Source organism: Myotis daubentonii, chromosome 15, assembly GCF_963259705.1.
Source record: "Myotis daubentonii chromosome 15, mMyoDau2.1, whole genome shotgun sequence".
In the NCBI taxonomy this organism is placed as follows: Eukaryota; Metazoa; Chordata; class Mammalia; order Chiroptera; family Vespertilionidae; genus Myotis; species Myotis daubentonii.
Genome location: NC_081854.1, coordinates 6,754,794 through 6,781,873, shown reverse-complemented (window position 1 = coordinate 6,781,873; position 27,080 = coordinate 6,754,794). Strand labels below are relative to the sequence as shown.

The window sequence follows — 27,080 nt, the reverse complement described above, 5'->3', positions numbered from 1 at the left end:
GCGCTCCTCTTTCTTTCTTTCTTTCTTTCTTTCTTTCTTTCTTTCTTTCTTTCTTTCTTTCTTTCTTTCCTCTTCCCTTCCTCTCTCCCTCCTTCCCTCCCATCCTCCCTCTCCTCCCTTCCATCCTCCCTCTCCTCCCTTCCTTCCTCCCTCCCTCCCTCCCTCCCTCCTTTCTTCCTTCCTTTCTTTCTTTCTCTCTCTCTCTCTCTCTCTCTCTCTCTCTCTCTCTCTCTCTCTCTCTCTTTCTTTCTTCTTTCTTTCTTTCCTTCTTCGGTTGTAAGTGCCATAGGGATAAACAAATTTGTTTGGATACATGTGGGCACATCCACAAAGACAGCTCAGAAAGCAAGTTCCAGAAATGGTATCACGGGATCTGAACTCACTTCATGCTGTTTTAACTTTATTGGTTATTTTCTGATTATAAAAGCAATGTACACACTTTGCGAGAAAAAAAAAGACAACAAAACACCTTAGAATACACAGTGGCGTGTAACGAAGGACACGAAGAGATAGCACTGGCCTTGGTTAACATTTTCCGCAGTTTTCGTACAGGTGTGTATATACGTGTGTGTACATGTAAAACTGGGAAACACACACATACATACCGTACCTACTATATCTGTCTTAATAAATGAATCTATACTTTTAAATGACGGCGGTCCTATCAGATACTGCTTTGCATTACTCATTGCTAACTTGTCAGGGTGTGAGCGTTGTCCGCGCTTAGTAGGCACCTTTCCCCAGCGCGGTTCCTAACAGGTCACAGATTAGCTCAACATGCGCTGTGCCCCATCTAAGCGTTCATAGGCTGTGCCCAAGAATGACGACAGTGGTGATTATAGCGATGCTGATGCTGATGCTGGTGCCATCGATGGTGCCCACCGTCAGTGCTGAGTTGGGGCATCTTTGCAGCATCTCTCATGGTCCATGGCTTCGGGTTCAAAAAAGTGGGGACCTTAGAAGCACACTTGCGGGCCGGGAAGAGGCATTGGCATTAGAACACAGAGCTCCCCGCAGGCCCCGCCCCAACCTGCAGCCCATTGGCCAGCTCTGATGGACAGCCCCTGGGACGACACTCGCCCCTTCGTTACTCCCCTGCCCGCCTCACCTCCTTGCTCATCCAGTCTTGTCCTCCAGGTCTGAGGCGGACACTTATATAGCCCGGCTTGTCCTGTGGGGAGAAACCAGGGAAGAAGTCACATCTCGGGTCCATAGGAAACGGAGAGAAAGCAAGAGAGTCCTGGGTGGATGAGGAGGCAGCTTTGTCTTGCAGGCCCTCCCCGGCGAGAGCCCCCAGGAGCAGGAGGTGATGAATCTGGGGGCTAAACCTCTACACCAAGCGTGTCAAACTCAAAGGCTAACATGGGTGTCTGTGGGCCACACAAAAACCCCCAAAAGCTCCATTTTTCATAGAAGCGCAGGTGTATTTCTATAGAGACATGCTGAACATAAAGGGGTGAAATACACGAGTCGTGTTCACATAAAAAAATAGAGCATTTTAATAAAAATTAATATTTTTTCTTGAACATTAACTTACAAGACACTGAATAAACTGCACAGGTTAATAAGCGTAATGCAAATAAACCTATTTTTCTTGTTCGAAAGCAAAATATTTCCTGTTGCGCACAGCAAACAAGTCAGCCCAAGACTAATGACGTGGCCATCGGCTGCTAAAATATTCGCTGCTGGTATTAGTGGAAAGAAATGACTGATGATGACGATGATGATGGTGATGATGATTTATTTCACACCTATGATATGCCAGGCACTACAGAAGATGATTTATAGAAATTATCTAGCCCTAGCTGGTTTGGCTCAGTGGATAGAGCATCGGCCTGTGGACTGAAGGGTCCCAGGTTTGATTACCGGTCAAGGGCACTTTCCTTGGTTGCAGGCCTGATTCCCTGGCCCGAGTCAGGGCATGTGCAGGAGGCAACCGATTGAGATGTCTCTCTCACATCGAGGTTTCTCTCTCTCTCTCTGTCTCTTCCTCTCCCTTCCACTCTCTAAAAATCAATGGAAAAAATATCCTTGGGTGAGGATTAACAACAACAAAGAAATTATCTTGAACCCTCCCAACAGTTACACAGTTAGATACTTTAACCCCATGTTGCAGTTGAAGAAACACTAGTTCAGGGGGGGGGGGGATGTCACTTGCCTAAAGTCACACAGCAAGAAAATGAGGAAGAGACATCACTGGATAAAACCCCACTGTTATTTTAGAGCCATGGCTGACTCTAAACCCTCCCCCTCGCCCGCTGGCTGGCTTCTGGTCCTTAAGACCTCTGTGTCTCCCTAGCTGGTTTGGCTCAGCGGATAGAGTGTCGGCCTGTGGACTGAAGGGCCCCAGCTTCGATTCTGGCCAAGGGCACATGCCTGGGTAGCGGGCGTGCTGGAGGCAGTCAACTGATGGTTCTCTCTCATCATTGATCTTTCTCTCTCTCTTCCTTCCTCTCTGAAATCAATAAAAATATATATTAAAAAAAACAACCTGTATGTCTGCCCCGTAGGGTCCCTGACAACTCAGTTCCTGGCTTGTCCCTTCCCCCTTCGCTCTGCCACCCCCACTCCAGGGGGTGCTGGCTTCTGAGTCCCAGACCCCAACCAGTGCCCCACCCTTGACCCCGAGCGACAGGTACCTGGTGGAGAAACGAGTGATGAGAAAGTAGATCAGGACTCCGCAGAGGTAGACTCCGCCCAGGACTGTCATCCCGATGAAGAACACCGCCAAGGACCCCGAGAGGTAGAAACCCGTCCTGATGTCCGGGATGGTCCCTGGAAGGAGAGGATACGTGGGGGTCGGGACCGCCATTCAGTCATCCCTTCACTCACTCACACGCCTGTTCTCCAAAGATGTGTTAGGACCTGCTGTGTGCAAAGCCCTGTTCCGGGCGGTAGGGATTCAACAGGGACCAGAACAAATGTTCTGCCCTCACGGGGCTGACATTGTAGCTGGGAAATGAAGCAAAGAGATGCCTCAGGCCACTGCAGGAGCAATGCGTGCTCGGGAGAAGAAGAGACCACGGAAGGTGACAGAGGGTGAGAGGGCGAGGGCGTGCTGGGGACACAGGGTCACGCACTCGTTGCACAGATGGTGCAAATATTCACTGAGCAGCAACCATATGCCTGCACCCTCTCACAATCCGGGACCCCTCGGGGGATGTCGGAGAGCCGGTTTTGGCCCCAAATGTGTGCACGGGGCCTCTAGTCTGATTAATAAATGCTCCTAAAGGGTTCAACCTTGCCTCTGTGTATTGGCTTAGTGGCGACAGGCAGCCACAGACCCATGTTGTGTCTGCTATCAAAGCCATGCTTCAGACACCACTACCGTGGCGAACATCTCCTTTCTCTGCACCACTTCCCCTCCATCTTCCCACTTCTTCATTGCGGAGGCAGCCCGGGGAGGAGAGGTTGGGGGAAGGGGGATGGTTGAGGGCAAGGGCTGTGTGGCCAGACTCCCAGGGTTTGAATCCTGCTCCTTGGCTGACTAGAACTGGAACCTTGAGTAAAGCACCCCAGCGCCCCAGCTCCCTGAGCCTCGGTTTTCTCGCCTGTACAATGAAGGCGATGTGCACAACAGGCACCTACTCTGCAGGGAGTCTGTGAGGCTCACCCAGGTCGGAAGGGTGGCTGGCACAGAGTGTGTGCTCAGCCAATGTCCACTGACCCTTACCTCCCTGGAATTCACATCAACTTGGGTCTGCCCCAGCCAGTTTGGCTCAGTGGATAGAGCATCAGCTTACGGACTGAAGGGTCCCGGGTTCAATTCCGGTCAAGGGCACATGCCTGGGTTGTGGGCTCAATCTCCAGTAGGGGGAGTGTAGGAGGCAGCCGATCAATGATTCTCTCTCATCATTGATGTTTCTATCTCTCTGTCTCCCTCTTCCTTCCTCTCTGAAATCAATACAAATGCATCCAATATAATAAAAGCCTAATATACTAAGTGTCCGGTCGTCCGGTCATCCGTTCAACCAATCAAAGTGTAATATGCTAATGATATGCTAAGGCCACTCAACCTCTCACTATGACATGCACTGACCACCAGGGGGCAGACACTTCGACTGGTAGGTTAGCTTGCTGCTGGGGTCCGGCTGATCAGGACGGGCCGGACATACCTTGGAGCCCTCCCGTGGTCCCTCCCCAGCTGGCCAACCTCCTGCGTTCCTCCCTGGCCCCAATTGTGCACTGATGGGGTCCTCCAGCCTGGCCTGTGCCTGCTTGCAATCCAGGACCCCTCAAGGGATGTCGGAGAGCCGGTTTTGGCCTAATCCTGCAGGCCAGGCCGAGGTACCCCACTGGTGCATGAAATCATGCACCGGGCCTCTAGTTAAAAAATAAAACAAAGAGCAAAGAAAAAGAAAAACTCGGATCTGAGGACTCTGGGGGCTTCCTAGAGGAGGCAGCTTTGGGCTCTGACCTCAGAGGATGGGAGGACGTCACCCAACTGTTGGGAGCAGGGCCTGGCCAGGTGGCGATGGCACTGTTGAGGATGGGCAATCGCTAGGCAAAGGCCTGGGGGTGGGAAGATGTGGAGTGTGTGAGCCTTGGAGGGGTAGCGGCTGCACTTACGGGGCCTCTGGATCCGGATGTCCCTGTAGAATCTCAGCTGGGCCACTGGGTTCTCCACTATGCACCTGTACCTGCCCATCTGCTCCCAGGTCAGACTTGGGAAGCTGAGGCTGGCCGCCGAGCTCAGGAAGGAGCCGTTGTGGATCCAGAGGTACGTGGGCTCCGGGGAGGAGGTGGAGGTGCAGTCCAGCTGCACCGTGGAGCCAACCTCAGCGGCCAGGACGCTGCTGAACTTGGAGGGCTTGGTCCTCAGCAGCACGCTGTCGGGTCCATCTGCGGAGACGGGGGCTAAGTGTCTGACCTCCTGGGGCCCTGTCTCCTTCCCTCAGTCCACACAAAGTCCTCCCCCAGCTGGAGGAACCCCACTCTGCACCCTGAGCAGGCCCCTAGACCTGCCCCCAGGCAAGGCAGCTGGGCCAACAACAACAACAACAATAATAATGTCTTCCGTGATGAAGCATGTACTATATGGGCCAGTCCTGTGGTAGCCCTTTACGTCCTCATAAAATGGATGTAGCCTGGCTGGCGTGGCTCAGTGGTTGAGTGTCGACCTATGAACCAGGAGGTCACAATTTGGTTCTGGTCAAGGGCATATGCCTGGGCTACAGGCTCAGTCCCCAGTAGGGAGGGTGCAGGAGGCAGCCAATCAATGATTCTCTCTCATCATTGATGTTTCTATCTCTCCCTCTCATTTCCTCTCTGAAATCAATAAAAATATATTTTAAAACAACTAAATAAACAAACAAACACATAAGTGAATAAAATAGGTTTAGAGTAGAAACAGACACATCATGCCCGCTGCATGCCAGGCACCACTCTAAATACTTTACACAGTCACTTCATTCCCCAGGCAACCCACGGGATGGATTCATTTTATGGATGAGGAAGATGAGGCTCAGAGGAAAGGACTGGGGATTTAGCAGTCTTCTATTGACCTACAAAAAGGTTAAGCAAGTCCCCCTATAGCCCCCGGTTGGGGGGTGGTGTTTCCCTGAGCAGCTGTAGCCCCTGGCACCTGGGGCCTGGGGTCTGGTTCAAACCTCCAACTAGTAGACAATGAATGAAGGTCGGAAATTGTCTTCTCCGTGAAGATCCAGAGCTGGGGTTTGAACCCAGATCCAGCTGGACTGCAGGCTGGCTCAGGATGCTATTACCTTTCTCCGGTTCTGCCCGTCTTACCCCGACGCCCCTGGAAGGCCCGGAGCCCAGCCCTGGCGTCACACCCATGACCCCCCAGAACACTTACAGAACACCTTCGGAGAGATGATGTCACTTTTCTGAGGCAACCCTAAGACGTTCTCTATGCCACACCGAATTGTGAAGTCATAGCGGCTGAGCTGGTGGAGGGTGAGGGTCTTGCGGTCTGGCGAAATTGTCATCTGTTCATTGCTGGACACATTTAAGGCATTCACATACCACTGGATTCTGGTGGCGTCGGTGACATTGGTGTGGCAGAAGACGGCCATGGGGTCCCTGTACTCCACCACGGAAGTGGTGTTGGCCGAGATGCCGGGATCGCCTTCCCACTCTGTGTGAAGAGGGGAAGATTAGAGATGGGGTCTGCCTCCCCAAGCCCTGCTTTGTCTCCAAGGGGGAGGGGGTGTGGGGTATGTTGGGGAGAAAGCAAGAGTTGTAAAATCGGGGCGGGGGAGTGTCTGGGGTCTTGGCAGGAGAGCACCCCTGAAACTAAGAGGGACAGAAAAGTAGGGAGTGGGCGCAAGGCGGCCGAGATGGGGGTGCCTGCCTGGGCCCATCATCCTCTGCACTGAGCCTTTGTTGTGGCATACCCTGCAATCGTGCCCAGTTCTTGGCATAAGCATGTGGCCGAAGGGTTGTTTCTGAACCCCCAAATCGGGACATCCCCACCTGGAGAGCCTTGAGTAGAATTCACAGGGAGAGGTGGTATTTGGACTCTCCGTCATAGTTGCTCTGAGTCCCATTTCTTGTACCAGTGCTCCCTCCAACTTTACGACAGACCACAGGTGCGTATGCTACTCCCATTCTACAGATGAGAAGGCTGAGGATCACAGAGGGAAGACAAAGTCCCAAGGCCATGCAATATATACAGCTGGGACCTGTGACTAACATATAGAATATAGTGAAGGTGATGGCTGTCACACCGATCATTACCTTGTGTCCTATAAGGCTGCCTAGTAGGAGAGAGAGAGAGAGAGAGAGAGAGAGAGAGAGTTTGGCTGACCTTGAGGGAGCAAACAACCAAGACGTGAAACGCCTGTGTACTGAGCCACACTCGAGAACACAGCCATGGGGCCAGCATTTATGAGCCCACATTTATGAGGCTAGGACTTAGCGAAGACACGCCTGAAATCGTTTTCATATATATATTTTTTTATTGATTTCAGAGAGGAAGGGAGAGAGACAGAGATAGAAACATCAATGATGAGAGAGAATTATTGACCGGCTTCCTCCTGCACGTTCCCTACTGGGGGGGGGGGGGCCGGGGGAGGGGGTTGAGCCCACAACCTGGGCATGTGCCCTTGGCCGGAATCGAGCCTGAGACTCTTTAGTCTGCAGGCCAACGCTCTATCCACTGAGCCAAACCAGCTAGGGCCACACCTGAAATCTTGATACAGAAACTGTGCAATAAAAAATAAAAAAAAATGGAGTTGTTGCCCTAGCTAGTTTGGCTCAGTGGATAGAGTATTGGCCTGCGGACTGAAGGATCCCAGGTTCGATTCCAGTCAAGGGCACGTGCCCAGGTTGTGGGCTCGATCCTCAGTGTGGGCCATGTAGGCGGCAGCCGATCAGTGATTCTCTCTCATCATTGATGTTCCTATCTCTCCTCCCTTCCTCTCTGAAATCAATAAAAAAAATATATTTTTAAAAAATGGGGTGGTTCTTTTTTTAGCTGCTAAGCCGGTGGCTATTTGTTGTGCTGCTCTACTCACAGATAACTAACTGACAATGAAACTCTAGCCCCGTGAAGGTAGTGAGTGGCCCATCTTGGGGGGGGAGAAGCTAAGCTACCATCTGCCAAGGCACGCGGGGTCGTCTGGAGGTGGGTGGGAGACTTGGGCGGTAAGATCTCCAAGGCACCCCACTCCCAAAGCCACCAGGTCCAACTCTCGCGTTCAGCGAGTGGGGTGACCTGTCAACTCACTGTGAATCTCCAGCCAGCCGGTTGCTCTTTGGGTCTCGTTGCCGAGGTCCAGCCGCACGGTGTAGCTCCCCGTGTCGTTTAACAGAGAGTCCTTGATCACCAGGTGGCCTTTCACGGTCACGTTCTCCCGGCTGCTGTACATGGGCCCTCGCTGCCAGGCATGGGAGGGAGGTTGGTAGCTGACAATCATTGAGTCTGCACTGTCGTTGGCACCCCGGTGCCAGCTGTATTCCTGCACACCCTCGGGGACATTCTGAAGTTCCAGGAGGGCCTCAAATCCCTCAATCCATGGGGATGAGATGATGGAGACTTGGCCAGAGGCCTGGCAGATCCCACATGCCAGCAGACTTGCTGAGGAAGGGGGGTGGTGGTGCGGAGAATAATTTATATCATCCAGGGAATGACCCACAGACACCCTGTCCTCTCCTCTCCATCCACTCAGCCTCCACCCTGGTCCATTCTTTCCTCCTTGTCTTTCAGCCTGGACTCTTCCTTGGGACACTTCCAAGTGTCCTCCAATCCATCCTCACACGGCAGTTCTGCAGATCCTTATAGAGGCCCAGTTGTGGCCCTGCTCTCTCCCTCTGCTCAGATACTTACCGTGGCTCCCAGTGCTCTCTCGTGATGAAGTTCAAACTCAGAGTGGCATTTGGGACACCCTGAGAGAGAGCTGGTCTTTCGGACTCATTGAGACTCCTTTCCCATCCCATCTATCCCACCCCCTCACCCCATGCGCTCCCTCATCCATCCATCCATCCATCCATCCATCCATCCATCCATCCATCCATCTATCCATCCATTCATTCATTCATCTGAAGCTATAGCATCCCTCCACACCATGTGTCCTAGTCATATACACAGCCCTCTTGACCCACCGCCCTCTCTCCTGACCAGGCTTTCACATGAGCTGTTCCCCATTTCTGGCCCACTTGTCCCCACTTCCTCTTTGCTGACTGACTTCTACCCATCCCTCCACTCTCAGCGTTGATGTCACCTCCTCCCCAGCCTGGGTCTGATGGCCCCTGGGTGCTGCCCCAGCCTCCTGGGCCCCCCTTCTCCCGTCCCCACCACTCTGGGTTAAGGGGATAGGGTGGCCGATGGGCACCTGGCCCTGGAAGTGAGCCCCGGGAGGGCGGTATCGGTCACCACTGCAGGCCCAGTCCCCCTGAGCACGGGGCAGAACCCAGAGGGAGTCCTTGGGAGTCTTGGATAAAAGTCCCCCAAGACTTTGATTTAGTGTCTAAATCCAGTGGAGTGGATGTGGACAGAGCTGGGGATCTGTTATCATCTACTGCCTGTGAGCCCGAAGCCTTGGTTCTATGGAGGAGGCAGAGATACTCGAGGCCTCAGCTCCAGGCCTCCAGGTGAGGGGTGGGGAAGGGGCCCAGTTGGAGAGGTGGAGGAGGGGGTCAGGAAGATGGGGCACCCAGGGGAAAGTTCTGTGTGTGTGGGGGGGGTGCGGGCTGTATATCCAGGTATGTGAGCTCATGAAAGTCCTGGTGAGGGCCCCGTCCCCCTCACCTCCCCCACCCAGCCCTGCTGGGTCCGCTTTCTCTTACCCACAAGGACCAGTTCCCTCCAGGGGCTGGGTCTAGGTCTGGAAAGGTGCATGAGCGCCCGTGGGTCCTCCCGGTGGAGGGATCTCTCCAGAGCCTGGGATCCGCCTCTGCTGTGCCAGCACTGACCCGTGTCTCGGGTCTAGAGCTGTTGTGTGTCCATCGCCCTCCCACCTCCAGGGTTGGACTCTGCACCACGGATGGGAGGGGCTGGGCAGGAGGGCCTCTGGGGAGCCAGTCATTATCTTTATGACTTTGTGTTGCCTTTATTGACTTAGTTATTTATTTATTATGTATTGACACTATTCTGTCCCGGTTACAAAAACAAAACAAAACAAAACAATAACCACCAACTCACTTTTATGAAAACTTGAAGATACCAAGCAACAGAACAAGGACAAGCCACTGGAATTTTTTTTCTTTTTTGACGTGTCTTGTTGCAATCAGTTGGAAAAAAAACCCACAAAAAAAATAAACAAGACAGTCTTAAGGCAGTCATTGATTTCTCTATCATATAAGGACTCTAGTGGGGAGCAGCCCCCGGGGAGTTTGGGAGCTTTGTGATAACAAGGAACCCAGGCTCCTTCAGTGTTGTTGCTCTGCATCCCTGTGGCTCCCACCGCCTGATCCAACATGGTTGCTCGAGCTCCACCAGCACTTTCACGCGCCAGACAGGAGGGAGGAGGAAGGGGTGGGTATGACTCCCCTGAAGGGTCCCTTCCTGAGAAGGGCTCACAACAGTTCCGTGTATATCTCATTGGCCACAATGTTGTCATGCGGCCACACTTACCTGCAGGGGAAGCTGGAGAGTGCAGCCTTTTTGTGGGGTTCCCCTGTGTCTAGCTTCCTTATTATTAAGGAAAAGGGGGGGGGTGACTGGGAGGAGATGAGCCACCTCTGCCATGCAGAGCAGCTGAGTGGCTCTATTTGGCAACACCCAACATGGAGCATCTCTGTCTATCACATAGAGCTTGGTGCCAAGTCATGGCAGAAAAATGTCCCCTGTCCCCCCTCGTATCCAGACTGTACTGGCCTCTGATGGCAGGTCCACTTACCCAGGACCAAGATGGCAGAGCTGGTTTTATTCACAGCCCATGGCATGAATCTGAGTGGGGTTTTTTTTGTTTTGTTTTGTTTTATTTTATTGATTTTTTACAGAGAGGAAGGGAGAGGGATAGAGAGTTAGAAACATCAATGAGAAACATCAATCAGCCGCCTCCTGCACACCCCCTACTGAGGATGTGCCCGCAACCAAGGTACATGCCCTTGACCGGAATAGAACCTGGGACCCTTCAGTCCACAGACTGACGCTCTATCCACTGAGCCAAACTGGTCAGGTCGAATCTGAGTGTTTAATGCAAGGAGACCCTCATGAGGCCCGTGCCCTTGGGAGGTGACTGCAGGCTTGGCTCCAGAGATTCACACTTATTTGCTCAAGCAGACCCCAGAGCTGGACACGGCCCACCCGTCCTGGGTCCCCCACAACTTGGAACACCTGAAACTCTGTCTCTTCAGTCAATGGTGGGCTTCCTATGTCGTCAGTCCCTGAACATCTGTAAGCTGAGAAGCCCGATGCATGTTGAGAAGTGATTCCTGTCACCAATGCAGACACTATTTTCTTTCATCTGGCCTTTGTCTAAAGTAATTTTTTATTATTTTTCATTGAGAGAGAGAGAGAGAGAGAGAGAGAGAGAGAGAGAGAGAGAGAGAGAGAAACACATCGATTTGTAGTTCCACTTAGTTATGCATTCATTGGTTGCTTTTTGTATGTGCCATGCCCAGAGATTAAACTGCAACCTTGGCGTATCGGTACGATGCTCTAACAAACTGAGCTACCCAGAAAGGGCTCATTTGGCCTTTTTATTTTGATTTTTTTCCCTTTGATTCAAACTGGCCTCACCTAGCACCCTGACTCACTCACACACCTCCCTCAGGACAATAACCTTCTCGTCAGCATTCAGGAGTCTTAGAAACAAGGTCTTGAGTCTACTCACGATTGAGACACAGAGTTCAGTCAAGCGAAACATAATAGCTTGGACTCGGTTGAGTTTTAGCTCCAGACCCAGGAAAGCAGAAGGACCCCACAGAACCAATCCTTTCGAAATTGGACAGAACAACTCCATGACTGAAGCCAGGACCAGATGCAATGAGATCCATTATCCCTCCCCTAGCACCAACCAATTAGGAGAGACCATGACCCTAACTCTACTAGTCACCATGATGAATGATTTTTTCCTCTATGTAATCCATCCCCTGGAAGCCATTGGGGAGCCAGGTCTTTGAGCATGAGCCACCTGTGACTGCAGGCATGGTGCTATCTCCTTAAGAAGTCTTCACTTTCTTGGCTGAAAACTCCTTATTGACCCTTGATTTGCACAGGAAAATGGACCCCTTTTGTCTGGTAAGATTCCCTCCAGAAAGACATGTCCATAGTGCATGTGGTAGCTCCCCTCAGCCATCCCTAAGGCTCACCTGGGGCAGGTGACACCCTGGGGAGCAGCTTCACGGAACCCTTCATCTCCTTCTGGAGCCGCCTGATGACCAATGCTGTGCCTGGACTGGCCCTCGTGGTTCTTATTATGATTACAAGATGCCCTCTGCAATAAGCATCAGGAAACCTTGAGAAAATAAAGGTTTATTGCTTATCGGCCCTGGAAATTACACAGCACACTTGGGGCCACACAGTAAGATCACAGGAGGGGAAAGAGGGAAAGAGAGAGAGAGAGGTTTATTTTTTTTTATTGGTGAATTTAAAACATAGGGCAGGGATTTAAAGCGCCAGAAGAGAAAGAAACAACAACAACAACAACAACAAGTAGCCTAAATGGTCAGTTATTGAAATGAACCAAGATCTGTAAAACAACGGAGCCTGGCCAGGTAACTCAGGTGGTTAGCGCATTGTCCTGATATGACAAGGTGGCAGGTTTGATCCCTGGTCAGAACACATACAAGAATGAACCAACGAATGCACGAAGAAGTGGAACAACAAATCAATGTTTCTCTCTATCTCTTTCTAAAAATCAATCAATAACTTAAAAAAAAAACCTCATGGAGAGAAGTGGCTGGGGTCTTATCTAGTCGTGTGGCTGGCAAGGTGTTTTTTTCCAGAAAGCCACCTTTGATGTGAATGCCTTGGCCACCAAAGCTGGAGTCAGGCACTTGCATTAGAGAGAGAGAGAGGGGGGGAGAGAGAGAGAGAGAGAACGGAACTGTCAGAGCTTACAGCACCAGAGCCCCACTTTGTTCCTTCTTATCAAGAGAGTGACACGCCACGGCCCCTCCCAGGGCAAGGTACTGCCCAGCACAGCCGGAATGTACTCTCATAAAACAGGCCCTCCTCCCTGCTTATCAGGCCTGGAGACCACAAGGAATGCTCACCTGGGATCTCTATGGACCTGTAAACCTTGTGTGACCATGACCACCAACAGACCCATCTTTGTGCCCCTCCGGACAAACCCCACCACCCCAACGCATCAGGCCACCAGGGGGAGCCCTGGAGCTGTGAACCAAAGCAGCCCTGATCTTGGTCTAAAGACTGACTCATGCGTGAGATAGATAGGGTAAGAGGCGGGCACCCCATCAGAGAAGAAGAAAGTGGGATGGGAAAATAATAATTACAGTAACGATAGCATTGTTAATAATAACATCTATACATATAAAAGCCTAAGCGACCATTATGACCAGGCGACCACCAGGGGACAGACGCTCAATGCACACGATCAGGCTCCCTCCTGTCTGGATCGGACCTGTGGGGATCGGGCCGAAACTGGCTATCCGGCATCCCCTGAGGGGTCCTGGATTGCGAGAGGGCGCAGGCCAGGCTGAGGGACCCACTGGTGCACGAATCCGTGCACCGGGCCTCTAGTTAATAACAATTTCCCATTTATCGTTCCTGTGTAGCGAGAATGAACATCTTGAGAAAAGTTTGCCTCTGAGTGACAGTAAAAGGAGGCGTCAAGAAGCAGTGTGGTGCTCGCTTCGGCAGCACATATACTTAAAAAAAAAAAAAGAAGCAGTGTGTGGTGATATAGGGTGGATTGCAAGAGATGGACTGAGAGGGGAGACAGGTGCGATGATCCCAGTAATTCTCTGGGTGAGCAGCAGAGGGCGCCCTCACCAGGGCAGGGAACGTGGAGACAGATGCAGGGACGCAGGCGGGCACTGTGGGCCCGTGCAGCCTGCACACACTCCGCCTTCCAGGGGAGCGTTACCTGATCGCTGAGGGCCTCAGTGTCCTCATTTGAAAAGTGGACATCATAGCTCCTACTTTTATGAATTGAAGAACAAAAACCCAGCCTGGCTGGCGTGGCTCAGCAGTTGAGTGTCGACCTATGACTCCCAATCAGGTCACATGCCCGGGTTGCAGGCTCCATCCCCAGTGTGGGGTGTGCAGGAGGCAGCCAATCAATGATTCTCTCTCATCATTGATGTCTCTCTCTCTCTCTCTCCCTTCCTCTCTGAAATCAATAAAAAGATGTTTTTTAAAACCCAGCAGCATCGACAACAAGAACACACACACACACACACACACACACACACACACACACACACGAGAAAATTTGTGTCTCTATCATATTAGAAACCAGCTTCATCCCAAGCTAAGTCAAATTAGGGACTGAATTTTATTTTTTTAAATAAGAGGCAGAAAGATATAAGATAGGAGTCCCAGATCTGGTGGATAAGTCAGTAATTACTCCAATCCACAATTTGTCCCTCTCTCTCTATTTTCTTCTTTGTGGGTTTGGGGATTTGGAGTGTATAGTTAAAAACATATGTTTCAGAAACAGGAAGATAAGATTCAAATCCTGGCCCCAGCACGCTAGAAAACGAGAACATAAAATATCTCAATGTCACAGTCTACTATTATAAGTGTCAATGCAAGAACACCCAAACCTATAGAGAATTATAAAAATATATTTTTATTGATTTGCAGAGAGAGAGAGAGAGAGAGAGAGAGAGAGGAATGGAGAGGGAGATAGAAACATTGATGAGAGAGAAACATTAATTGGTTGCCTCCTGCATACCCCCTGCTAAGGATTCAGCCCAAAGTCCCGGCCAGAAATTGAACTGGGGACCTCTTGGTTCATGGGTTGATGCTCAAACCACTGAGCAACACTGGCCGGGCAAGTTTATTTTTTAATGTTACCATTTATACCTTTTTATATTGTGTATCTATTAACAAATGGTTGCTTTAAAACATTTGTCTTTTAAAAAAATCCTCATCTGAGAATATTTTTTTATTGATTTGAGAGGAAGGGAGAGAGAAAGAGAGAGAGAGAGAGAGAGAGAGAGAGAGAGAGAGAGAGAGAGAGAGGAGCATCAATGTGAGAGAGAGATAACGATCGGTTGCCTCCATACTTGCCCCGATGTGGGATGGAATCTGCAACCGACGTATGTGCTCTGACCCAGAATCGAACCCACAACCTTTTGTTGTACGGGATGAGGCTCTAACCAACTGAGCCACTCCGCCAGGGCAATACTTTTGTCCTTTAACTTTTATACAGAAATTAAAAGTGATAACGACGTCTCAGTCAACAACGGACAGCACATATGACGGTGGTTTACCAGTTGGCTGAGGCTGCACCGTCGAGGTCTGTGTACAGGCGTGCTGTGATGTCCGCGTGGTGACAAAGTCACAGGGGACACAGTGCTCGGAACCTGTGAAGCAGCGCGTGACTGCGTTTAACATCCCGTCCTCTCAGCTGGAAGAACTCTCTTACGCATTTCCTGTCAAGCCTTATGCTAAGTGGGATAATCCAGTCACAAAAGGACAAATGCTTCATGATTCCACTTGTTTGAAGTATCTAAGATACTCAGGCTCATAGGAGCAGAGGATAGAGTATGGGCTGCCCCGGCCTGGAGGGAGGGGAAATGGTGAGTGTGTGTTCAGCAGGTAGAAAGTGTCAGTTATGCAAGAAGTATAAGTACTGGAGGCCAGCTGTACAACTGAATGCCTGGATCATGCACTTAAAATTTTTGTAAGAAAGTAGATCTCACATTAAATTTTTTTTATTTAGTTATTAAGTTTTTTAAATGTATTTTTTATTGATTTCAGAGAAGAAGGGAGAGGGAGAGAGCGATAGAAATATCAATGATGACAGGGAATCATTGATTGGCTCTCCCCTGCATGCACCCCATTGGGGATGGACCCCGCAACCTGGGCATGTGCCCTGGCTGGGAATTGAACTTTGACCTCCTGGTTCATAGGTTGAGGATCAACCACTGATTCCTGCCAGCTGGGTTATTTATTAAGTTTTTTTAGAGAAAGAGGAAGAGAGGGAGAGAGAGAGAGAGAGAGAGAGAGAGAGAGAGAGAGAGAGAGAGAGACATCAATTTCTTGTTCCACTTATTTACGCATTCTTTGGTTGCTTCCTGTCTGTGTCCTGACTGGGGATCGAACCCACAACCTTGGTGTATCAGGAAGACGCTCTCACCTACTGAGCTACCGGCCAGGGCTTACATTTTCTTACGACAAACAAACAAAACTCCCTAAAACACGAGACACAGGGAAACACTGAGAAGTGATAGATGTATTTCTTACCTTGATTATGGTCATGGTTTCAACGGGTATATGCATATGTCCAAACACATCAAATTGCATGCATTACATAGGTGCCATTTTTTTGGTCTATCAACTGTACCTCAATAAATCTATTTTAAAAAATAGAGACACATCTGGGAACCTCATTATCGCTCCTCCAGTGGAAAACAGATCATTACTCTGGACCTCAGTGGGTGGTCCTAAAGCTCAAAGGGGCTTTTGTAGATAAAGTACTTAGAAGAGTAATTAATCGATGCTAAATATTCACACTAACTGGCTTCAAGCAATTAGCTGGACCTGCTCCAGCTGATGACAGAAGTCTCGGCTGACCTTTCCCCTGATTCCAAGGGCTGGTTGAAGAGGACCAGAGCTGGAAGGGCCATTGCTGCCACCTGGAGGCAGAAACCTGAATTTCTGCCTCTGCAGGTTCTCTTGGCTGAGCTGAGGTTTCCCAGGAGGTTCTAATGTGGTTTGCTGGGCATTGGATGGGAGGTGGTCGCAAAGTAGGGTGTCAGGAACCTCTGGGGAGGGAGGGGGGCGGGAAGGGAGGGAGAGAGAAAAGAAGAGAGAGGAGGGGAGAGAGGGAGAGAGAGGGTGAGGGGGAAAGAGAGAGAGGAAAGAGGGAAAGAGAGGGTGAGGGGGAAAGAGAGGGAGAGAGATGGGAAGAGGAAAAGAGAGAAGGGGAAGAGAGGAGGGGCGAAAGGGAGAGAGAAGGGGAGGGAGGAGAGAGAGAAGGGAAGAGAGGGGGAGGGGGAGAGAGAGAAGAAGTGGGGAGAGGGAGAGAGGGGGCGTTTTCCCTGGTGCTACTGGGAAGCTGTAACTAAGCTTACTGCACACAGATACCAGCTCATTTCCTGCGCATTTGTACCAGACACAACATGACCTCTGGGTGACCCCAGGCGGCTCAGAGGAACAGTTGCAGGCTTCTGGGGCATGTGAAAGCTAGAGAAACCGCCACAGAGACCAGCCTGGACCAGAGGAGGTGCTGCCCGAAGCAAAGGCAGGAGGCCAGGTGCAGAGGAAAACCCGCACTGTGTCTTAGAAGGGGCGTTCCCAGCAGCCTTCAGCCCCCCACCCAGCCCCACCCTCATGTGCTGGTGGAGAGAGGCTGGCCAGGGGCCCAGGTGATGAGCGCATCTTGTGTAATGGCATGGCTTGTGGCTTCATCCTCTTTCTCCACTTTGTCTCTCTCTCCCTTGATTTCAGAGAGGAAGGGAGAGGGAGAGAGAAATAGAAACATCGATGATGAGAAAGAATCATTGATCGGCTGCCTCCTGCATGCCCCCCCTATCGGGGATTCAGCCTGCAGCCCGGGCATGTGCCCTGACCGGGATCAAACCCAGGACCCTTCATGCCACAGGCGGACACTCTATCCACTGAGCCAAGCCAATCCTCTTTCTCCGCTTCTTAGCAGGATTCAGATGCCTCGGTCGCTGGTACAGAGAGCAGGTGGCAAAGGACAGGCTACGGGAAGGAGCCAGGAGAGAGACGGGGCAGGTGCTGCCCTCCCAGGCTCTGGTGACCTGTCTGTGGCCCTCTCTGAACTGCAGGCTGAGTCTCTGAGAAATGAGGAAGCGAGCAAGTCTCCCAGGGCAGCCCAGGCGGTTGTGATGGAGAGCGGGCCCGAGGTTCCTCTCCTGTGTGCACCGAGACCTCCTCACCTTATTGTTGGGGCTTCCTCTGGGCTCTGCAGCTCTTCGTTCCTTGAAAGAGGAAACTTCCACATCAGACTAAACCAGGAAGGGGCGTGGCAGGCCCCGCTCCAGAGGGGCTGCTGCCCCTGGCGTCTGGGGTGAGTTGGAAGGGCAGGGGGTGAGGCCGAGCCGCCCACGCCAGGGTCCCAGGCCCAGCACCTGGATTTCAAGCTGGAAGTGATGATACAGGAGGGCTTGTGCGTCCCTGCACCCTGCACCATCTCCTGCCCTCGGGCGGGTGGCTGGAGCAAACCCGCACCTGCCTGTGGCTACTGGTTCCAGAGCTCAGAGGAGCCTGGGGAGGGTGCCCTCAGGGCCGCAGCCCCCCTCAATCAAGTCCCTGGAAATATAACTGTGCTTTGAATATCCCCTTGATGATGGAGATGGACGTACTTCTTTCAACGGGGAAGAAGGAATGATGCAATTACTTACATGCTTGCTTTCTCTGCAAGTACCAGGTGTGGTACCGCCTGTAATAAGGACAAGGATGGCCCTAATCTGTTTGGCTCAGTGGATAGAGCCTCGGCCTGCAGACTGAAGGTTTCCAGGTTCAATTCCTGGTCAGGGCACATGCCCGGGTTGCAGGCTCGATCCCCAGTAGGGGGTGTGCAGGAGGCAGCTGATCAATCATTGTCTGTCATCATTGATGTTTCTATCTCTCTCTCCCTCTCCCTTCCTCTCTGAAATCAATAAAAATACATAACATAAAATAATAAAGACATGTATGGATGGAAGGTGGGGACCCCAGGAACCTGGATGCTATGGACAGAATTGGGTCCCCTCCCCCCACATTCATCTGTTGAAGCCTTAACCCCCAACGGGATTGTTCTTTCAGAAAGAGTGACATTAAAGGAGCCCATGAGGGTGGCCTCCTAAAACTGAGGGCCTGATAAGAAAGGGAGGAGAGGACACAGACACTGGGGGTGGTGGGTGCTTGCCCGGGGTGGGAATGGCTGAGAGCAGGGGGTCAATCGGGGGAAAAGGAGACCTATATAAAACTTTAGACAATTAAAAAAAAACAAACAAACAAGAAAGCTCAGAGCCAAATCTGACGAGAAAACAAAAGAAAAGAAAGCAAAGGAAGAGAAAGTGAGAAAGTGATCTTCCATTTCTCTCCCCACATGAAATAATCTATAATAATAAAAGGCTCATATGCTAATTAAACCGGACAGCCAAAAGACCTTCTGCAAGAAGCCATGGTGGCAGGATTAGGCAGAGGCAGTTAGGGGCGATCAGGCATCAGGCAGGCAGGCAAGCAGTTAGGAGCCAGCAGTCCCGGATTGCGAGAGGGATGTCCGACTGCCAGTTGAGGCCCGATCGGCAGTCTGACATCCCCAGAGGGGTCCTGGATTGTGAGAGGGTGCAGGCCGGGCTGAGGGAACTTCCTTCCCCCACCCCCACCCCCGTATGAATTTTGTGCACTGGGCCTCTAGTAATAATAACAAAACATAGGCCACGTGAGGCCTGGAGGCGGGCTCACACCAGGAACCCAATCTGCAGGCATTTGACACTGGGCCTCCCAGCCTCCAAAGCCGTGAGAAGCACAGCTCCATCCTCTGAGCTGCGGGTCCTAGGATGCTGTCACGGAGCCTGGAGCCTGCGCTGGCCGAGTTCCCAGTCCACCCGAGGAGTCACATCGACAAGCCCGTGCAATCCTGCCCTGGGAGCCAGGCTCGCTCCCTCCTGTCACTGCGGAGCCTCCTGCACAGCGGGTCGTGTTCACGCTGCCCCTGCCTCCTCCGGGGCAGCCCGCCGGGCCTGCATGGTGGGGGGTCCTACCCCCTAAACTCATATACTGCTCTGCACTTAGTCTGTTCCATGTGAACTGCCAGAAGCGCAGCCTTTCCCGGGACCCGGGGAGGGGGTGTCCTCGCTCCAGGTTGGGGGACTAGGAGATGATGCGAATGTCAGAGGCCACGCCCTGAGCCCCGCCAGTCCTCCGTGCCCAGGGGTGGAGCTGTCCCGCGCAGCAAGGCTGGAGACCTGGGGAGCTCACCCGCTGGCATGGCACCTGTGGGCGCCCAGGTCTCCTTGCATGGGGGGTTTGGGGGGGCGGGGGGCGGAGCGAGAGAAAGCTGGGGTCTGAGCTGCTCCTGCTCGGGAGATATAAGTGAGGATGGGGAAGGGGGGCAGAGGAGGGCTACTCCAGGCCAATGGGGACCCCAGTTCAGCCGGGATGAGGTCCAACAACTCTACCTTATTCTTAGGTTCAGCATCAGGGATGCCGGGGACACACAGGGGTGTGTGTGTGTGGTGGTGGGGCGGGGCGCTTGTCTTGGGGGGCCTGGGCCTGGGTGAAGGGCCTGGGGCCTGTCAGGTGTGTGGCTGCGGCACTGGGGTTCTGGGGAGAGAGACACGGGAAGGGGGATGTGAGCAAGCCCAGGGCTGGGCAACAGCAGCTGAGCTTCCCTGGTATAGCTGCTGAGAGCTCCCTGCACTCGCCCCCGCAGTAGCCTGGCCAGGGGTCAGGGTGTGTCTGTCTGTCCACCCCCAGCTCCAGCACAGGGAATGCCGGGAGAATGGATAGGCCGGTCACCACGTGGAGGTCAGAGAGTTGATGACAAAGAGGGAGGGATGGCTTCAGAAGACGTGGGCAGCTGCACTGCCCAGAGCTAGCGCCCCTGGTGCCAGGGATGGCTTCCAGCAGAGGTGACAGGGCAGGAGGAAGGGAAGTGAGAAAGGAGGCCAGACCTGGGGGGCGATGTCATGTGAGCAGGGAGAAAGCAGAGCGCTTCCTACCCACTCCTCTCAGCGACTTCACCCCCTCACTGTCCCTGGGCCCACAGCAGGTCCCACAGCTGGGAATGTTCCTCCTTGTCCCCTCAAGGTCCGGGCCACATTCAGTCCACCCTGTTGTGCCCAAGAGCTACCAGCCAGCAGGGCCTCCAGTCATGGCCCCAGCCTTGTATCACCATCATGGCCTCTACCAGGCAGGTTCTGAGGTCATCTGCCTCCCTCCCAACCCCCGCCATGGGGAGCATCACTGGGCGTGGACAGAGGGCATCTTCCCGGCTTCTCTCCTCCAGCGCCCACACAGGGCACAGGCTCAGTCTGTTTGTTGAGTGAATGAATGGATGAGTGAATGATTGAATGGGTGAATAAATGAATGGGTGAATGAAGGCGTGAGTGAATAGGTAAATGAATGAATGAATGGCTGAATGAATGAGTGAATGAATGGGTAAATGCATGAATGGATGAATGAATGAATGAATGAGTGAGTGAATGAATGGGTGAATGGGTGAATGAAAGAGTGAGTGAATGGCTGAATGAGTGAATGGGTGAATGAATGGGTAAATGCATGACCACTCCCCAGTGCCCACTGAGGCCACCAACAGCACCTCCGCCTGGGCAGGACTCAGACACCCGCCCATGGTCTGTCAATCCTCGGATCTGCAGAGGCCCCCGCTGGCCCCCTCGTGGGTCAGGGTGGGCCTCACCCAGGTCCAGAACACGAAGGATGGACCTGCGCCTGAGAGGTCTCTGGGCTGTGGGGTGTCCTCCCTTTCTGTGCAGAATGAATGAATGAATGCCTGAAATAATGGCTGCCCCTGACACTTTACCTAATACCCTTCTGTGTATTTTACACGCCTGGTGTAGACACCAGAGCTCAGAAAAGCCCCCAACGGGAGGACCTTAGGAGACTCCCGTGTCCCCTCCTCAGATGTCCTCAGCGGTCCTGCTTCAGCTCTGGAGCTGCAGGGAAGACCCGAGATTGGAAAGGACAGCTTTCGGTCTGTCCTTCTCCGGGAAGGTGTCCTGGGTCTCTGTGCAGAGAGGGGAAGCACTTGGGCTCTGAGGTTCCTCTTTTGTGAACAGCCAAGTTCTCATGCCCCTCCCCAGCTTCCGTGGTCACACCATGCTCCTTCCTACCAGTCTTCACTCTTTTTCCACACACAGGAGCCCAGAAACCCTCCAGGTCAGAGATGCTGTGGCTGCTGCCCCTGCTGTGGGCAGGTGAGTGTCTGAGGGGAGAGGGGGGCGTAGGGCGAGGGCTGGGGCTGACACTCCTTTTCCTGCAGGGTCCCTGGCTGAGGATGGAGGATACACACTGACAGTGCAGACTCCCGTGACAGTGCAGGAGGGCCTGTGTGTTTCTGTGTCCTGCACCTTCACTGCCCCGGGGATCTCTGGGACTTCTATCCCTGCATATGGCTCCTGGTTCCCAGACGGAGCTAAGGCAGACACAGATGCTGCTGTGGTCACAAGCAACCAGAGTCGTAACGTGCAGGAGGAGACCCAGGGCCGATTCCACCTCCTCGGGGATCCCCGGACCAACAACTGCTCCCTGGACATCAGAGACGCCAGGAGGACAGATGGCGGATTATATTTTTTTCAGGTGGAGCCACCAAGTAACACAAAGGAGAAATATTCTTATATAAAAGACACGCTCACCGTGCGAGTGACGGGTAAGGAACGGGCTCCAAGAGAGGCCTTGGGAGAAGGTCACGGTGGCCCCAGGCAGGGCTGGGATGGAACCCCATCCTGGGAGGGGGTCGGGGTACAGTGTGTTGGGCTCAGAGGGAGGAGCTGAACCAAAGCCCTAGGCTTCTCTCAGGGCCGCACCTGGGGCCCTCCCTGCTGATTCCCTGTCTCCCCCTCCTCACCAGCCCTCAACCACACACCCCACATGCTCAACCCGGGGCCCCTGGAGAGCGGCCTACCCAGGAACCTGACCTGCTCTGTGCCCTGGGCCTGTGAGCGGGGTACGCCCCCCATCTTCTCCTGGTCGTCAACTGCCCACAGCTCCCTGGGCCCCAGGACCCAACTCTCCTCCGTGCTCACCCTCACCCCACGGCCCCAGGACCATGGCACCAACCTCACCTGTCAGGTGCATTTTCCTGCCGTTGGTGTGACCGTGGAGACAACCATCCAGCTCAGCGTCACCTGTGAGTGCTGGGTCAGAACACCAGGTCCCTGAGGGTGTCCAGAGCAGGAGGGCCAGGCAGCTGTGCTGGGTGCTTTGTCCTGGAGGCCTGGATGTGTAGGGGACCTCAAGGACACAATACCTGCCCCTCTTGCATTTCTGTGTTCTCTGTGGGTGGATGTGCAATGCCTAAACAATCCTCACCCCATCTCAGCTCACTGACGAGCAAACTCCTCTCTTCCTGTCCCAGGTGCCCCGCAGAACCCAACAACAGGTGGTTGCCTAGGAGATGGCACAGGTAAGAAAGAGCCCATTATGGGCTGTAGGGAGCAAGGCCTCTTCCAGATCAGGACAGGGCTAGACCCTGCCTCATCCTGGACTCACCCGATGACCAGACACCCCCTGTGGATGGACCCAGTGGTTCCTCTTCTTCCTCAGCCCCATGGCCGCTGTGAACAGCTGTCCCCATTGGCCCCTTGCTCTCTGAGGACTTCTCCCAGCACCTGTCAGCTGCACCAGGACAACTAGGCACCCTGCACATGGCTGAGCTGCCTCTCAAGGCCCTTTTCCTCCATCTCCTGACGAATCCTCCAGGCTCACGTTTGCATTTTCCTCCAATAGTTTAATTTATGTATTTTTGAACAAGCAATATAGTCACATGGCCAATAATGAAGGAAGCACTGAAGTTGACCCTGGCCAGGTAACTCAGTTGGTTATAGTGCTGCCCCAGTGCACCAAGGTTGTGAATTTGATCCCCCGGTCAGGGCACATACAAGAGTCAACCAATGAATGCATAAATTATTGGAACAGCACACCAATGTTTCTCTCTCTCTCTCTCTCTCTCTCTCTCTCTCTCTCTCTCTCTCCTTCTCTCTTTCCTTTCCTCTCTCCCTCTAAACATCAATTATTAAAAACAAAAGACTTTTCCCTTAGAGGCACTGAAGTCTGCCCTCAGAAGCTCAGTCTTCCCCTGCAAGTGAGCAGTGTCCATACACTGCTGTGAGCATTGGTTGTTCACCTGAAGGACCTAACAGGTTCTTTGCCATCAGAAAGATAGACGTTACCCCCGCCCCCCCACCCGCCATCTCTGTGACTGTGGAATTGTCCATGGTGTGGAGGCATCTGGCTGTGTGCACATCTTCTCTAATGGAGAACAAGGGCGTTAAGGAGTTGTCTGAATAGTAGTGCATTGTATGGATGTCCCACATTGAGTTCTTCTCTTCATCAGTTGATGAATATTAGGGTGTTCCCAGTTTTTGGCGGTTATAAGACTGCTGTGAACTTGATGTACATTTTTTTTTCCAGACATGTTTTCTGTTTTTTACGGCATGTACCTGGGAGTGGAATTGCTGAGTCAAATGGTACTTTCTATGTATAACTTTCTGAGGAAATTCCGAACTGTATTCCACAGTGGCAGCATCAGTTTACACTCCCACCACAAAGTATAAGACTTCCAATTTCTGCACACAATTGCCAACATGACTATTTTCCTTTAAAAAAAATCATAGGCTACTAGTGGGTGTGAAAGGCTACTTCAACATGGCTTTGATTAGCATTTCTGTGATAATTATGACACCGCTTATTTTATCGCGGAATTATTGTTCATTTGTATGTCACCTTTAAAGAACATTTTATATCAAGTCTCTGCCCATTGTTTAATCTGGTTCTTTGACTTTTTGTTGTTTAGTTATAAGAGTTTGGTATATGGGCGGGTTATTAATCCTTATCCAATCTATAGCTATCAAAAGGTTCTCTCTCATTAAATGGGTTGGCTTTTCATTTTCTCCATCGTGTCCATTGATCAACAGAATGTTTCAATTTGATGAATTCCAACTTCCACATTTCCATTTCTGTCCAACTGCTGGGGATCAGGGCAGGGTCTAGGGCAGCTGTGGGCAAACTACGGCCCGTGGGCTGGATCCGGCCCGTTTGAAATGAATAAAACTAAAAAAAAAAAAAGACCATAGCCTTTTATGTAATGATGTTAACTTTGAATTTATATTAGTTCACACAAACACTCCATCCATGCTTTTGTTCCGGCCCTCTGGTCTAGTTTAAGAACCCATTGTGGCCCTCGAGTCAAAAAGTTTGCCCACCCCTGGTCTAGGGTGAGAGCCCAAATGGTCCCGAATCCGGTGATGCAGGAACGCCTGGGGAACGACGTCCAGGGTCCTACTGGGAGCAGAAGGACACGGGATTGCGGCGGAACAGATGACTCCATCCTCTTCCCTCTTTCCTGCAGGATTATCGGGATCCAGGACTGAGGTGGTGCTGGTGGCCATCGGGGAAGCTGCTGTCAAAACGCTGCTCCTCCTCGTCTGTCTCATCCTCTACATGTGAGCTCAGCCCAGAGGGAGGGAAGGTGTGGGGAGGGCAGGGGGCATGGGGCAGAGTTCTGAACCAAGGCCTGGGATCTTGATGGGTAAGGAGCAGGGCTGGCAGGAAGTGAAGGGGTGGTCCGTGAGGACAGACCTCTTGAATCGCCCATCAGCCAGGTCTCCATGGTGGGAGGTACCTGCAGTGCTCAGGACGGTCTGTTAGGCCAGACAAAACCTTTCCCACTTCAGTCGCCTCTCCAGGCCTTGAACAGGGAGCAGGGGGTTGGGTCTGCTGCCCACTGGACCTGATGCGATCAGACGGAAAGATCCGGTGTCTTCCCTCAGAGTCAGGTGCCACAGGAGGAAGGCCCAGAGGCCCCAAAGGAGCACACAGGATGCAAACAGAGTCTCAGGTTAACCCCTCAGGTGAGTGACGCAGGTGTGTCACCACCCAGCACCCACTGACACCTCCCGCCGGTCTGCCCATCAGCATTGCTGAAATGGAGCTGTCACCTTCTGCCCCAAACCCACTTCTCTGCTGGGCTTCCCATCACAGTGATGACATGGTGGCCCCTTCTCTAAGACCATCCCGTTCTCCCCAACCCACTAAGACTTGTCCATCCTTCTTCCCAATCACAGCCTATATTGATGGCCATCTCCTGCTCATCGTGCTGGGATTGTTCCCGTGGCCTCATCTCTTCCCTGGGTCCCTGAACGCACCAGCTACCTGTCTCCAGATTGTGTATCCAGAGACATATGGTCCACTTCCTGCACAGTGTGAACAATGATGCTTCCTCTCCATGACCAGAGATGAGGTGCAACCAGCACAGGCTGGACTTGAGGGCTCAGCGTGGTCTGTCTCCTGCTGGACTCTCCACTGGATGCTATGATCTCCCTGCATCTCACGTCATCTCCACATCTGGCTGGGCCACGGCCTTTGTTGCTCTGAGACTTTGCATGTGCAGTTCCTTTGGATGAAATACCCTTCCCCCCATCCCTACATCTCCAATGGATGATCATACTTCGAACTTAGTTAACAGTCATCCAAGTGAACATGTGTGTGTATGTATGTGTGTTATTCTTGTATGGATTTGAATGAAATCATATTTAGTCATTTATATACAGACACTTTAGAAAATATAATTGGACACCTACTATGTGCCAGCAGTGTTGTAGGTAATGGGGATGCAACCATGAACCTGGCATGAAAAATCTCTGTCATCCAGAAGCTGTCATTCTGGAGACAAGAGGATAAATTAAACGTAAATTTAAAAATTATTACAGCCTGTTGGATGGTGATACGTGTTGGGGGAGGAATCATACAAGGAAAAGATCAGGTGACATGGAGGGACAATTCCAACATCTGAGAGTATGAACTGTGATTCTGAGCCTAGACTTGATGCTGGTGACAGAGCAGACTGTGTGTTGCCCTCAAGGAGATTAGCCAGGAAGATGGGGAGCAGTGTCCCAGCTCTGAGGCAGAAGCAGCCTGGTGTGTGATGGAGACAAGACTCTGGCATAACAGTCCAGGGGCGCCTGGATGGGGAGACCCCTGGAGGGAGGTGCAGACCCCATGGTGTGCAGCCTAGTGAAAGACTGCAGCAAATGCAAGAACCGGGGAGCCATTGAGGAAATCAGAGATATGGTTGTAACCAATTCTCATGGCTGCTCTTTTCAGAATAGACTAGCATGTCCATAGCAGCCAAACAGAGAATGGGAAGGACACAGAAGGCTAGAAGGGATGGTGGCTGAACCAGGGAAGTGAGGTGGAGAGTGAGGTTTACTTTCTGGATATATGTTGAAGTTCAAGTTGACTTGGGGACTGAAAGTCTAGCGAGGGGAGAGGAAAGAGAGAAGGGGAGAGAGGGGGAGGGGGAAGATAGAAGGGGAGAGAGGGAGAGAGAGAGAGAGAGAGAGAGAGAGAGAGAGAGAACACTTTCCCTGGTGCTACCGGGAAGCTGTAAGTAAGCTTACTGCACACCACATCGTACCAGACACAACATGACCTCTGGATGACCCCGGGTGGCTCAGGACGAACAGTTGCAGGCTGCTGGGGCTTGTGAAAAGCTAGACAAACAGCCATAGAGACCAGCCTGGACCAGAGGAAGTGCTGCCCGAATCAAAGGCGGGAGGCCAGGTGCAGAGGAAAACTGCACTGTGCCTTAGAAGGGGCGTTCCCAGCAGCCTTCAAGCCCTCACCCAGCCTCGCCCTCATGTGCTGGTGGAGAGAGGCTGGCCAGGGGCCCAGGCGATGAGTGCATTCTGTGTAATTAGGGGCACGGTTTGTGGCTTCATGGAAACCCATATTTCCATCCTCTTTCTCCACTTTGTCTCTCTCTCCCTTGATTTCAGAGAGGAAGGGAGAGGGAGAGAGAAATAGAAACATCGACGATGAGAAAGAATCATTGATCGGCTGC

At 52.2% G+C, this 27,080-nt stretch overlaps 2 protein-coding genes across 2 annotated transcripts; one reads left to right on the top strand and one right to left on the bottom strand.

The window, feature by feature from the left end:
* Positions 1–1,082: 1,082 nt before the first annotated feature.
* Positions 1,083–9,437, bottom strand: CEACAM18 (CEA cell adhesion molecule 18). Its single transcript, XM_059665886.1, has 6 exons — positions 9,250–9,437; positions 7,691–8,041; positions 5,816–6,097; positions 4,570–4,842; positions 2,640–2,775; positions 1,083–1,171 (listed from the first exon to the last, which is right to left on the bottom strand). Exons 1-6 carry the CDS (start codon positions 9,299–9,301, stop codon positions 1,153–1,155), a joined length of 1,113 nt encoding a protein of 370 aa, XP_059521869.1. The 5' UTR covers positions 9,302–9,437; the 3' UTR covers positions 1,083–1,152.
* An 11,931-nt stretch (positions 9,438–21,368) lies between these two features.
* LOC132217269 (myeloid cell surface antigen CD33-like) lies at positions 21,369–24,685 on the top strand. The gene is made up of 5 exons (XM_059667358.1): positions 21,369–21,435; positions 21,501–21,887; positions 22,089–22,367; positions 22,596–22,643; positions 24,588–24,685. The coding sequence occupies exons 1-5, from the start codon at positions 21,405–21,407 to the stop codon at positions 24,683–24,685; spliced, it is 843 nt and encodes a 280-aa protein (XP_059523341.1). The 5' UTR covers positions 21,369–21,404.
* The last annotated feature ends 2,395 nt before the right edge of the window (positions 24,686–27,080 follow it).